Source organism: Hemiscyllium ocellatum, chromosome 24 (genome assembly GCF_020745735.1).
Source record: "Hemiscyllium ocellatum isolate sHemOce1 chromosome 24, sHemOce1.pat.X.cur, whole genome shotgun sequence".
Taxonomy (NCBI): Eukaryota; Metazoa; Chordata; class Chondrichthyes; order Orectolobiformes; family Hemiscylliidae; genus Hemiscyllium; species Hemiscyllium ocellatum.
Window position 1 is genome coordinate 12606470 of NC_083424.1, and position 15223 is coordinate 12621692.

At 42.4% G+C, this 15223-nt stretch overlaps 1 protein-coding gene across 1 annotated transcript; it reads right to left on the bottom strand.

The window, feature by feature from the left end:
- Positions 1 to 5632: 5632 nt before the first annotated feature.
- Positions 5633 to 12827, bottom strand: si:ch211-170d8.2 (uncharacterized protein LOC571755 homolog). Its single transcript, XM_060843924.1, has 3 exons — positions 12315 to 12827; positions 9808 to 9967; positions 5633 to 7010 (listed from the first exon to the last, which is right to left on the bottom strand). Exons 1-3 carry the CDS (start codon positions 12757 to 12759, stop codon positions 6797 to 6799), a joined length of 819 nt encoding a protein of 272 aa, XP_060699907.1. The 5' UTR covers positions 12760 to 12827; the 3' UTR covers positions 5633 to 6796.
- Between the last annotated feature and the right edge of the window lie 2396 nt (positions 12828 to 15223).

A 15223-nucleotide genomic window follows, 5' to 3' on the forward strand; every position in this document is an offset into this window, starting at 1 on the left:
GTTTTCACATCTGTGCAATAAATTGAATATACACTGCTCACCAAGTGCTTTTCTTCAAGTAAAGTATTAGATTAAGGGGCAGGACTGGGCCCTTTTTTGAGGAACTAATTGTCAACTGTTTCCTTTTACAGTACATGCTGTAGTAATGTCTTATCAACCTGAGGTTTCCACCAAATTCTTCATTAACACGTCTTCCCTGGTCCACAGCTTGGGTTTTTTTTAAATGTGTGTGGGCATTTCACAAAAGCATTAGTAAATCATAGAGTTGTACAACACAGAAAGAGACCCTTCGGTCCAACTCCTCCATGCTGACCAGATAGTCTAAATCTAGTCCGATTTGCCGGCACTTGGTCCGTGTCCATCGTATCCGTATACCCGTCCGGATGCCTTTTTAAATGCTGTAATTTAGATAAAGGTGAGGTGCTGCATTTTGAAAAGGCAAATCTGGGCATGGTTGAAGAGTGTGGTACTGGAAAAGCGCAACCGGTCAAGCAGCATCCGAGGAGCAGGGGAATCGATGTTTCGGGCATAAGCCCATCATCAGGAATCGACTTATGCCTGAAAAGTTGATTCTCCTCCTCGGATGCTGCCTGACCGGCTGTGCTTTTCCAGCACCACACTCCTCGACTCTGATCTCCAGCATCTGCTATCCTCACTTTCTCATAGGACTTATACACTTGATGGTAAGGTCCTGGAGAGTGTTGCTGAACAAAGAGACCTTGGGCATGCAGATTCATAGTTCCTTGAAAGTAGAATCACAGGTAGATTGGATAATGAAAAAGGAATTCAGTATGCTTTATTTTATTAGTTAAGAGTATTGAGTGTAGGAATTGGGAGGTCATGTTGCAGCTGTACAGGACATTGGGTAGGCCACTTTTAAAATATTATATGCAATTCTGGTCTCCTTCCTATCGGAAGGATGTTGTGAAACTTGAAATGATTTACAAGAATGTTGCCAAAGTTGGAGGATTTGAGCTATAGAGTGGGCTGAATAGGCTAGGGCTGTTTTCCCTGGAGTATTGGAGTCTGAGGAGTGACCTTCAAGAGGTTTATTAAATAACGAGGGATATGGATAGGGTAAATAGACAGACAAGGTCTTTTCCCTGGACTGGGGGAGTCCAGAACTAGAGGGCATAGGTTTAGGGTGAGAGGGGAAAATTTTAAAAGAGATCTATGGGCCAACCTTTTTCACACACAGGATGGTGTGTGTATGGAATGAGCTGCCAGATGAAGTGGTGGAGGCTGGTAGAGCTACAACATTTAAAAGGCATCTGGATGGCTATACAAATAGGAATGGTTTAGAGGGATATGGGCCAAATACTGGCAAATTGGAGTAGATTAATTTGGAATCCTGGTTGGCATAGACGAGTTTAACCAAAGGATCTGTTTCCATGCTGTACAGCTCTATGACTCTAGAAATATTTGAACAGGTACGTGGATGGGATAAGTTTGTACGGACATGGACCAAACACGGGCAAGTGGAACTAGACTAGTTGTGAAAACTGGTGACATGGACAAGTTGAGCCAAAGGGCTGTTTCCATGCTGTAAACCTCTATGACTCCATAAAAAGAGTAGTTATCATCACAAAAGCTCTCGCTCTGTCTCCTCCCCTCCTCCACTCAAGAACCTTACTGGCAAATTATTTCATAATTGGAATTCAGTTCAGGGCTTTCCTTATTTTGTTTGCACTATTTTTTTGGGATAAAATGACAAAATCATGTGGACCCTTAAGCATTGTCTTTATGCTAAACTTGAATCTCAGAAGAGTCTCTTTCAGTGGAATATCAGGCATTTAACCTGTGCACAGTTATTACACAAAGGTGGATTTCTACCTTCGCATGTGACTGTGTGTTACCATTCTAATGTTTTTACATTAAACACTAATCCAGAAATTTGCATTCACTTAGGTGTTCAATGCAGTTTCTGCATGAGAATAAGGCTTTTGCTGACTTTAATTTAAAGAGCAGCTGGAGAGTCATTGCTGCTTATTTCTTCAACTGTTAACACCTCATTGATATCGTGTGGCGGGGTTAAATTTCTGTATGTGAATGGTGAACTGATCAATCTGGCTTTAAACCTGCAAATCCAGAGGCACCAGTTATTTCAAAGAACTACAGTTTAGAAATGACTGAAATTACTACCGGTGCTATATCTTTGTATGACCTTGAATTGTCCTCTAATTTAGCAGCTATTAATCCAGTTAAAATGGACGGCATTGCTGACTAGTGTTAAAGCATCACCAACTCATCTAGACAATGATTTATAAATTCATATTTCTAAATTAAAGAAAAAAACGTAAAACAAGCATTTATGTGGTCAGGCTCTGAGGAAGGGTCACCAGATCCTGAAATATTTAACTGATTTCTTTCCACAGAATGCTGTCAGACCTGCTAAGCTTTTCACAGCAATTTCTATTTTTGTTTCTGATTTACAGCATCTGCAGTTATTTCGGTTTTTATTTAGCCTTTAGGTCATGTTTTTCTGGATATCCCAAAGTACTTTTCAGCTGATGAATTGCTCTTTAACAGTGGTCACTGTTGAAATGTGGAAGGTTAGATTTCGGTCGATGGCTGTTTTTAAGTACAGCAGAAATTTGGATGCGATCAAGTTTAAAAGGGATCAAAATTTAGACTTTGAGGGTTCCAACAAGTTTAAGCTGCAGTCACTTGGGAATGGCTAGTCAAATGCAATGGATAATCCCAACCTTAATAATAAAGACATGTATCATTTCGTCATCATTTATTATTGAAGGAGTCAGGGAGGGAGGCAAAAATGAGGGGCATCTTTGCTATCCAAGAAAATGTTGGAGTATAGGTGGAGCGGAGTATCCTACAGCCTTCAATAAAGTTATATCTGGTGGCAGATGCTGCATTTCTTTGGAAAACTGTTTTTCAGTATTTCTGCATTACAACAGTACTCATTGGTTGTAATGATTTAACATATCCTGAGGTCACAATATAAATTCCTCCTCTCTAATAGAGAAGTGGCACTCACAAACCATTATGTGCACTTAATTTTACTGGAACAAGAGGCTTTGATCCAATAGCAGCTTCATCGGCCCATTTCTGTGCATTTTGTAGGTATCGGTCATGGAGACTTAGGAATACAGCCAACAGTGTGCAAACTGCATGTCAGCATTCGCTCGCATTCACTTAATGTAAAAGCACTTTAACTGAAATCTTCAGGTCTCTTTAGAGATTATGGGTTCAGCACTATCGTCACCTACTTAAGCAAATATTTGTCTCGACCTTCCCCCCCCACCAGTCTGTGACAAAGAACTGCATCACAATGAACGGGAGAATTGTCCAGGCAATTAACTAAATTAGAAGGATCAAGCGTCTTATGTCAAACATAATAGCAAAAGTAATCCTCCATTACAGGTTCACCAGAGCTTCAGTCGTGCTTAAAGTTTTCCTTAGAAACAATTACGTTTTATAGATTTTTTTAAAAATTAGAATTATAATGAAGCAAAATGGGTGTTTTGTAAGTAAATAGGAATGTGAGAAACAAACAGAAATTGTTGGAGAAACTCCGCAGATCTGGCAGTGTCTATGGAAAGAGAAACAGTTTCAAATCCAGTGACTTCTTTAGTAGCATGAAGGTTTTGTAAGGATTAGCAGACATGACAGGTGACGATACATTTATAAACTGTTACTGTCCAAAGAATATTCTAATATATTTTATGCCATTTCTTTCCCTCTTCAAGGTAGTGGTGATATAAATTTGGGGCATAGAATGTAGGCTAAAGCTTTTGCAAATCTTTTTAAGCATACATACACCTTGCCTAACGGTTATACCAAGCTAGAAGTGGTCTCTTTTAGCAGTTTTACTACCACTAGGCTTCTAACTCAAACTTAATCTGTGGATCAAAGCACAAATTTATCCTGAAAAAAATTTAAAAGTGTGTATACAATTTCAATATTAAATTGTAATTAAAAGTTAGGCCTTAAGGTTCCCCAAAAATGTTCAAAATAGGTTGAAAAAGCAATGTTAAAATTCACTGTCTGAGATTAAATAATTTGTGGAAAATGAGTCGCGCTGTAATGCAACATTAATAACCAACAGTTTGGTCTGAAGATTGAGTGTGAGTTGATCTCATTGAAAGTACAGATCTGCACTGTACTAGCTTTTTGCACTTTTAGACACAGAGTGGTGATCCATCACTCAAAGCAATCAACAGCTTACAACTGTCACAGATGGTGTGTCATATCATTATTCATCCATCTTAAAGTCCTACAATTACTGTGTTGGTCAATTTCTGGAGCCCAGTTCCATCTGGTCTGTGCATTAATTTTATCTAAAGGTTTCAGTTCCACAACCTTACCTAACAAAGGCCTTCATTTTGACATTTTCAGTTAACTACCAGAGTTTCAGGTCTATGAAGAACTTCTTTTAATGCACCAAACACTCAAAACTAGGAAATATCAGCGCAAGAAAGTAAAAGCCTTTGACATGTGCATGATAAGAGTTGTGGTACAAATTCCATGTGGTACAAACATGTAAGACAGATGACAAGGTATTTGAAATTGCAACAGTAGATGGATCTCATGACATCAGAACACCTTGCAAACGTGACTACAAGCATTTGAGGTCATTTTGAACGAATGGTAATTTAATAAATACTTAAAAAGGGGAATAAGCAGAGAAATGATATTAACTAGAAAGCTCTACTGAAGAACCATCACAGGTATGATTAGCCAAAAGTCATTCTTTTTATGCTATATTATTCAATCTTTACAATTACCTGCACGGTCAAGTAAGGAACAAATCAAATAATTTTACTTCCATATCAAATTAATATGTTAATTTCAGAAGAGTGGTTATTGTAAGTGAATGCAATCAGCGCTGAAAATGTGTTGCTGGAATGCTACCTACATTCCCTGCAATTAGACCTACCCCAGCTCAGGACTACACTCTCACTGACCTGCAAAGGACCTCTACTATTCTTCATCCACAGAAGAATCCATACACTAAACAAACCGCTTTTCCAGCAACACATTTTCAACTCTGATCTCCAGCATCTGCAGTCCTCACTTTCTCCTCCAGTGAATGCAATCAGGTGAACAATGTTGATTTGATTAAATCCCTTGACCTTTAGCTCAGTGAATGGTAGAGATTCAAAAATATGACTGTTCAGTATTTGCTGTCTCAGGCAGAGAACATGAGAGATACCAGAATACAACTAATTGCACTCCAGCAGGAATGTGGAGAAGAGAGAAGGAAACTGAGAATAAAGGTGGTCATACAAAGATTTTAATACAAAGCTTTTCCAAACATGGATATCTTTTACAGCATGTTGTAACATCACAGTAAAGGTACCTTAATGGATACATTTACAAAGAAAAAGTTAAAAATATACATAAATAGATTCAATCTGTATTTACAGGTTCTGTATGTTTACAAATTCTGTACATATTTTCTAAAGTGCATATGACTAGTGAGATAATATGAACAACATTATCTTTAAACCCTAACCCAGAAATAACCTGGCAACATATAAGTGTCTAAAGTGTTTTAGGAAATCATAGCAAATAGATAACAATTCCTGAAAAAAAATCCATGTTAACATTTAGATATTTATACACCAATACAGTGTTATCCCTAGGATGATGTTCATGTAAATAGGTGGCATTGGTAGAGATATGGCCTGAATAGTAATTTGTTCAAATTATTATTCCTGGCTGTTAGTCTCCTGGCATCATTGGGTCAGATAGTTTTGATTCCCGTGATGTAGTGAAGTCTCATGATCATAAGTGATTACTTATTGGCACTTTGTCCAATTTCTCCAGTCTCAATTTGGCACATTGGGACAGAAAGTTAGTCATATATATACATAAAGCTGTCAACCCAACACACGTCTTTGCATCGTCTCCTGTAGGTTTATTCTGCAAACTGGATAAATCCCACTGTGATTGAGCAGACAATGTACTTGTATCCTTCACGATTGTTTCAATGGTGCCATTTGTCTTGTAAACACTGATAGACTTGATACTATGTCCTTGTGTGATGTTGTGGTCAGGGTTTTTACACAGCCCGCATTCTACCCTCCTTCGTCATATCATTTCAGGACCAGGGCATAGCATATTCTCTATTGAGTGGAATTACGGACTAGTTTTGGTTTTAAAGGACTTCATGAGTGAGTTGCATCTTCAAAAGCCTACATTACAATTAGAATTAGAATCCCTACAGTGTGGAAACAGACCCCTTTGGAACAATATGTCCACACCGGCCTTCTGAAGGGTAACCCACCCAGACCTATTCCCCTATCCTATATTTGCCCCTGACCAATGCACTTAACCTACACATCCATATGGGTAATTTAGCATGGTCAATTGACCTAAACTGCACATCCTTGGGAGGAAACCGGAGCACCTAAAGGAAACCCATGCAGACACGGGGAGAACATGCAAAATCCACACAGTCACCCAAGGCTGGGATCAAACCCGGGTACCTGGCGCTGTGCGGCAGCAGTGCTAACCACCGAGCCACCATGCCACCCTGTACTTTGTAGAATTTGTCTTGCTATCAGGATCGCTGTTAATGGCGAGGGACACCATTCAGATCCTTAACTAAAGAGCAAGTGGACATTGAGCTTCAGCTCAGGAACCCCATTTGAAGAGGAAGATTGACCACCAGGAATCCCACTGAAGAGGGGTGCCATTATGAGGGCAATAAAGCTGATGCAAACTGGTAAAACTGCCAATTCCAATACCAAGCCTCAGCTGTCCGTGCATTTATTCAGATGAGTTGGCTGAACAGGAAAGATTGTGGTAAAGCCCTCTTTAACGGAGTGTGTTAAATGTAACCAATGGCCATGAAAGGTGCACGCAACACACTGACCCCATGTTCGCTGCATGACAATGCTGTATTGCCCTGAGAGCACTTCAGTATTAGGGAGAACTCGATTGTCCCACCACCTTCCTTAAAATGTGCCTCCTTCATCATCTTGAAGAGGAACAACGTGTCGAAGGCTAGCTCGGATTCATCGTGTTTGTGCCAGGTCATGTTACTGCAACACACAAAATCAGACGAGATGAGAAACAGGTAACTGCCGATTGAAACAGAGCAGCTTTCCTGGAGCAGCCTCCCATTTCCCAAATGTACACAGAGGGATGCAGCAGACGCTGGGAATGAATAGATTAGCACAAGGGCCAAAACAAAATGCAAATCCTGTATTCCCTGTATCCCCATATCTCCATATGCCCAATGACCATGCCCTTTTATGACTCTATTCACTGAATAATCAAGAATTAGAAAGTACATTCTTACAATCTTCATTTCTTTTAGAGTCCATAAAGACAGATTGCCTAATGAAATTCATCAATACATTTGATAAGGGCAAAAGCGAGGACTGCAGATGCTGGAAATCAGAGTCTAGCTTACAGTGGTGCTGGAAAAGTACAGCAGATCAGGCAGCATCCGAGGAGCAGGAAAATCAACATTTCGGGCAAAAGCCTTTCATCAGGATGTGTAGGCTGCCTGACCTGCTGTACTTTTCCAGCACCACTGTAATCTAGACTCTGATTTCCAGCATCTGCAGTCCTCACTTTTGCCCTTATCAACTGCATTGATGAATTTCATTGGGCAGCCTGTCTTTGTGTGTAGGTTAGGTACATTTGATAAAGCCTGACACTGATTTTTTTACAATTTGCTCAAATATATAGGACTTTATTCTCTGTACAATAGGTGACTAGTCTAAGCAAGAAAACACACTGGCAGAGGGACAGACAGCAAATCACCCTCTCGTCTGCTTAGTTGGGTTGACCATTTAGAAAGAGGAGTCGGCCATTCAGCCTGTCTAGCTTCATCATTCAATAAGGTGATTTTGGCCTTGACTCCATTCTCTACCCCACCTAATAACTTCCCACGTTCATCAGGAATCTATCTGCCTCGTCTTAAAAATATTCAATGACTCAAGTCTCTCTCTCAGGGAAAAAGTTCCAAAGGCTCAGCACCCACAAATCCTTCACATTTTCATCACAAAAAGAAAGACTTATATTGTCGCCCTTAATTCTAGTCTGTCCCTCAAGGGGGCAGTATCAAAGAGGGGAAGCAAATTCCAACTCATCAGTAGCCAATTAATTCATCCCGGTTTCACAAAAATTGGGTGTGTCCCGTGGCACAGAGGGATTGCCAGCTGAAGGAAGAGATGATGAGTTGACCAATCAACTGGCATACTTTGTAGAGCTACAGCTGAAAGCTGAGCTTCCTCCCACTAAGATCCTCATTAGCCAATCTTGATGGATACATGGACTGTCTGCCAATGTTCCACTGCTTTAGCCATTCAGTGCCGTCAATGCTTCTGAATTTAACCCAGGCAAAGTGGGCTTATAGTCCATGGCACGGGGTCTGGGTCCCATTAACCTTTGAGATCAATCATCTCTCTAGACTTTGCAGATGAATATGCAATGCACTTCAGGTGAACAACAACTCAACAGAGACGGCAAATAATTTCCATACAAGTGGGACATGATCCCAACCGGACTATTATTGCCATTCCTTCACTGTCACTGGTTTAAAACTCTGGAAATTCCTCCTCAAACTGAACTCTGGTGTACCTACACCACATGGTACTTGCTACAGAGTGGTTCAAGAATTTGGTTAACCACACCACCTTCTCAAGGACAGTTAAGGATAGGCAATCTATGCTGGCCCAGGCAAAAATGACCTTACAAATTTGAGAAATAGCTTGGGTGTGGAGACTCTAAGACAGAATGATGGTAATCTGAGGTCCAGAGCTTCCACAATTGCAATGGCCTGCCAGTAAAAGATACACCACAGCAATGTGTCCCCAACAACTTTAAAATAATCTTTAATTTGCTGCCAGCATTTCTGAGAACATTATCCCCTCTTTCCTTGATCCTTGCCTCCACAGACAGAGGTCTATCTCTGGCATCATGTCCAAGGATCATGTAAACCTGTTGATGACGAATCTTGTTAAGGGTTTAAGCTACAGGGAGAGGCTGAAAAGGCTGGGGCTGGTTTCTCTTGAGCATGAGAGGCTGAGGTGTGAACTTATAGAGGTTTATAAAATCATGAGGGGCATGGATAGGATAAATAGACAAGGTCTTTTTTCCCTGGGGTGGGGAGTCCCTAACTAGAGGGCATAGACTTAAGGTGAGAAGAGAAAAATTTAGAAGGGACCCAAGGGGCATCTTTTTCACGCAGAGAGTGGTGCATGAGCTGCCAGAGGAAATGGTGGGGGCTGGTACCATGACAATATTTAAAAGGCATCTGGATGGCTGCATGAATAGGAAGGGTTTAGAGGGATATGGGCCAAATACTGGCAGATAGGACTAGATTAATTTAGGATATCTGGTCAGCATGGATGAGTTGGACCAAAGGGTTTGTTTCCATACTGTACATCTTTAAGATTCTCTGTCTATTTGCACAGGAAGGTCATCACAGCCTCATGCTATACTGACCTGACATTTTCACACATTTCCACCAGTGATTTCTGGACCTCTGTCAGAAATTTGTCTCAACTGATTTTCTCCAACCCAGGGGCTTAAGACAAATTAAAAAGTATCAACAAGAAAGAAACTGGATGTTGGAAATTAGAAATACAACAAAGTGTTGGAGAAACTCAGCAAGCCTGACAGCATCTGTGGACAGAGAAACAGCTAACATTTCGACTCTTTAGCTAATTGTGGAGTCCTCTTTCCCAAACTCTGCTGAATTTGATGTCAACTATGGGATCCTCGTTTTCTGTCTTGACTGTGCAACCCACTAGATCACATTCCCAATGACAATGGCGGTTAGTTACATTGCTGGGTTAGCATTTGCATGGTTTTACATTTCCTCACCGTGTGGTTTTGGTAGCCGTGATGCCTTGCATTTTTACTCTGATCTCTGCCTCCAGCATCACACGATCTGGGTTGGCAATGTGCAAGTTCAGTTGTGCTCGGAGTACATTTAGATTCAAATACTCTGGCCTTAGGAAGAATTCCATCTTCCTCTCGTCATCTGTGAAACAAATACATGTCTTCATCAGCCTTTCAACTCCATCTGAAATAATCCTGCCTGCCTACTTTGAAGTAACATTTGAAATTAAGCAGAACCCATTGCATCCAACCGACAGCCAGTTGACAAGGATTCATAGTTCAGAAAATATTTGTAAATGAAATTAAGTCTCTGCATTGATATTGTACATGAACTTGGAAACTATTCCCTCATTCTTTGTCCAGATGAAAAATCGTATGGTGCAGGGGGTGAAGAGTAAAAAGAGGTGGTTATTTGAATGATTAGTAATGAACTGGTGGCTTACAGCACCAGGGATCTGGATTTGATTCCAGCCTCAGGTGAGTTTGCACATTCTTCCCCCTGCCTGTGCAGGTTTCCTCCCACAGTCCAAAGATGTGCAGGTGAGGTGGATTGGCCATGCTAGATTACCCCACAGTGACCAGGGATGTGCAGGCTGGGTGGATTAGCCATGGGAAATACAGGGTTACACGGATAGGGTAGGGGGGTGGTTCCTACATGGGATGCTCTTTGCATGGTCAGTGTGGGCTGAATGGCCTGCTTCCACACTGTAGGCATTTTATGAATATTTACTGACTGGAGCAGCCATTGGAGTTCCTGAATTTCAGACCCTGTGGTCATTCCCAGTAGGCACATGTTACAGCACGGTAAAGACAATGACTGCAGATGCTGGAAACCAGATTCTGGATTAGTGGTGCTGGAAGAGCACAGCAGTTCAGGCAGCATCCAAGGAGCAGGAAAATCGACTTTTCGGGCAAAAAACCCTTCATCACGGTATTGAAGGTAATTACCCATTCCCAAATTCTAGCAAAGTCATTGTTGGGAGCAAAGTATTGCATTTAAACCCCTCTTTCCTCACCATCCCATCTCCTTGCTGAATTGCACAGGCTATAAATTTCAATTTTTCCTGGACTCTCAGCTCCTATCCCATGTGTGAATGCTCTCCCTCCCAGCCCCAGGGTCATGCTCTACAGGGTTTCCTTTCTTACCAAAAACAAAAATGTCTTATTGCCATTGGAGCACTGAATTCACCATCACCACCCACAACACACACTGACAGAGACTGGCACTTCATAAATCACTACTATTTCTGAGAAATTCCAACAGTTGAGATTTGATGGAGCTTTTCAAAATCATACATTTGCTGGCTAGAATAGATCGGGAGAACTTGTTTCTGCTCGTAACAGGAATCAGAATGAGAGGGCATAGATTTAAAGTGATGTGCAAATAATGTCAAGTGTTATTGCACAGCCAATAAGAATAGGGTCAGGAACACACCGCCTGGAAATGTGGTAGAGGTCGGTTCAATTGAGGCACTCAGGAGGGACATTGGATTATTATTTAAATACAGATGATGTGTCGGGATATGAGGAAAAGGCAGGAGACTGGCAGCAAAGAGAGGAACTGCAATGGGCCGATGGGACTCTTTCTTGGCCTTAACCATTTCGAGGTGCATTTCACTGCCCTCTCTGTGGTTCTACGGAGCCTTTTCGAATTTTCCTGCTGACTTCTGCTTTGCCCAGAAAATAAAGCACCCGGGGTCTTTTTATTAACCCTCTCAAAAGCTAAAAATATTTAGATTCCTTACAGTGTAGAAACAGGCCCTTCGGCCCAACAAGTCCACACTGACCCTCCGAAGAGTAACCCAATCACTATCCAATTCTGCCCCCTGATTAATGCACCTAACACTACGGGCAATTTAGCATGGCCAATTTACCTGACCTGCACATCTTTGGACTGTGGGAGGAAACCCACGCAGACACGGGGAGAATGAGCAAACTCCACACAGACAGTGACCCGAGGGTGGAATCGAACCCGGACGCTATGAGGCTAAATTGGCTGTGAATTGAAAAAAAAAGTGCTTAAGAACACACTGCATCAATTCACGTGTTAAAGCTCAATCATTTCTCAACTGGATTGAAAGCAAAATGCTGCAAATCTGAAACAGAGAGCTGCAGCATTGCTGTATGCTGCCAGACCTGCTGAGCTTTTGCAGCAAGGTTTTCTGATTTCCAGCATCCGCAGACCTTTTGGGTTTTTTTAGCTGGAGAATCTCTAGTAGCACCTGCGGGGAGAGAAACGTGAGTTCATGTCTCACTCAGACCTTCTACGTTAACTCTTGTTCCCCTGCCCACAGATGCTGTTGGACCCCCAGCAAATCTCTCTTTGGTTTTAATTTCTCTGAGTGTCTCCTGCATTCTCTCTGTCCCTTCTACATTCCGCGGACTTTGGACAACTTCTGCCTCGAGCCAATCTCAGGGTATTCCCTTTTGTTTTGAACTGACTTCTGGGCTGACAATGAGCACATTACTTTTTTTTTGGATGTACTTACGCCCAATTAAACGCCCCTGGTAGCCTCGTATCTTCTTACAGGGGTAGCCCAGTTTGCAGCAGCTGTAAAACCGCTTCATGAACATCAGGAGGTGCCACAACGGGAAAACTTTCCAGGGGGGTTCAGTCGAGGCGGTGGTGATGGTCACTCTGTACTTGACTGTGTCGGTGGCTGAGGCTAAGCCGCTGGAACTGGAGGACCAGTTCTCCCTGGACTTGGAGCAGTGTGGGTGCCTGAGCCCGAGGAAGGTCTCTCTCCTGCCCATCCTCTTGTTGATGGCGGGGTCCAGGGCGTCATCGCTCAGGTCCAGCTCCAGGCTGCCGCTGAGGAAGTCGTAGAAGGGGCCAGCCTCCAGGGACGGGGAAGGGGAAGCAGCAGGGAAGGCAGATTGAGCCTGAGGGAGGCTCAGGAACAGGCAGCAAGCGAATGCAGCGCCGAGCACCATCCTGCCTGTACTGGGGAGCAACTCCTTGTGTATGAGTCAGGGCAGAACTAATGATCCAACCCACATCTATATAATCCTCAGGCGACTCATTAGTCCTGGCCACTGTGTGTTTCAGCATTTACGAGGGTGTGTCTAGCCTTGTGGCGTCCGCCGATATTAAAACAAATTTGCCTGTGAATGGGATGATAATGGTGTACAATACCTCTGTCCCTAAAAGCAACCCTTGCTGCACATCAAGTCGCCAGGCACTTAGCAAATGAGAGAATGGGCCTGGAATTTCAGTCGAAAGGGTGCCCACATAATCTAAGTTTTGAAATCGGTTAAAATATCACTTGCAAAGAGGGTCAGGACTATTTACTCAATTCCCATTTCAGACCTGACCTTCTGAACTTTGCAGTGTTTATTGTCGCTTCACATAAAGTAAAACAAAAAAAAACTGCGGGTACTGGAGATCTGAAACCAAAAAGATAGACATTGCTTGAGAAACTCAGCAGATCTGGCAGCCTGTGTGGAGAGGGAAACAGCTAAGATTTCAGTTGTGAGGGATGGTCACTGGACATGAAACGATTCTTTCCACTGCTGAGTTTCTCCAGCAATTTCTGGCTTTGTCTCCTTTGTTTGTCCCTCCAGATTTCTGGAATTCACAAGATTGTTTTATTTTGTTCATAACCTTATGTAAGCAATTGGACATTGCAGACCGTTCTTGAATTTTATGATCTGAAACCTGCAGCTTGGATAGTTGGAGGAATCAATCAAAACTTTCAAACGTGAGTTACTAAATGCTTCAACTTGGAAAGCTTTAGAGCATAAAATATAAGGCCATAGATACAGAAACAAAAGTAGACCATTTGGCCCATTGATTCAGCTCCATTGTTTGATCATGGTTGATAAGATTCCCAATCCCATTCTTCTGCCTTCTCCCCATAACCCTATATTGCCCTACCAGTCAAGAAACAATGTCTTAGGGTGGCACAGTGGTTAGCACTGCTGCCTCACAGCGCCAGGGATCTGGGTTTAATTCCTGGACCACTGACTGTGTGGAGTTTGCACATTCTCCCCTTGTCTGCGTGGGTTTCCTCTAGGTACTCCAGTTTCCTCCCACTATCCAAAGATGTGCAGGTTAGGTGGATTAGCCGTGCTACATTGCCCATAGTGATAGGTGCATTAGTCAGGGATAGATACAGGCTAGAGGAGTGGGTGTGGGTGGGTTGCTCTTTGTAGGGTTGGTGTGGACTTGTTGGGCCAAAGGGCCTGTTCCCATACTGTAGGGATTCTAATCTAATACACTCAATTTCTTGTCCTCCACAGATCCACCAAACTCTGGCTGAAGAAATTCTTCCTCATCGAAAGGGTCGACCCTTCCCTCTGAGGCAGTGCCATTGACTCATAGTCTCCTCTCCTGGTGGAAACATCTTCTGCACATCCAGGCCTCTCAGTATTCTGTAAACTTCAATCAGATTCCCCTTCGTCCCTCTAAACTCCGTTGAGTATAGACCCAGTCTCCTCAACAACTTTGTGGGAAAGGGCAGAAAAATGGGAGAAAAAGAAAAAGGCAAAATACTGTGGCTCCAACACAGAGATTTGCTGGAGAAACTCTTTGGAAAGAGAGAGAGAGTAACAGGTTGAATCTGGCATGACTTCTTCAGATCTAAGGAGGAATAGCGAGCTCTTTCAGAGAATCAGCAGAGGTACAAACACCGCTTGCTGTGTTGAATCGTTTTAGGATCAGCTGATGGTTACATAAAATAAGCTTTTATTTGGGACCAAGCTTACTGACCCTGCAAGGGTCTTTCTTTGATTAATTTCTGGGATATGAGCATCTTTGGCTAGGCCAGCATTTATTGTCCATCCCTTATTCCCCTCAAAGTGGCGAATTGCTCAGCCATTTCAGAGGGCAGTTAAAAGTCAACCACATTATTGTGGGTTTGGGTCACATGGAGACGAGACCAGGTAAGGATGGCAGATTATTCTTCCCTGGAGGATATTAATAAACAAGATGTGCTATCACAACAATCAATAGTAATCATCATGGTCACCTTTACTGATTAGATTTACACATGAGGTCTGAAATGCTGTCTTGATTTTGCCATTAAGACAAATTGCCACAGGCCCAGACGAATGTTCTGGGTAAGTGGGTTCATATTCACAGCAGCTAATGCAATTTCAACTCAGAATAAATATAAAATTAAAGGTTTTGGGGCAGCACAGTGGCTCAGTGGTTAGCACTGCTGCCTCACAGCACCAGGGACTCGGGTTTGATTCCACCCTCGGGTGACTGTCTGTGTGGAGTTTGCACATCCTCCCTGTGTCTGCATGGGTTTCCTCCAGTTGCTCTGGTTTCCTCCCACAATCCAAAGATGTGCAGGTCAGGTGAATTGGCTATGCTAAATTGCCCACAGTGTTCAGTGATGTCTAGGTTAGGTGCATTAGTCAAGGGTAAATGTAAAGTAATAGGGTAAGGGAA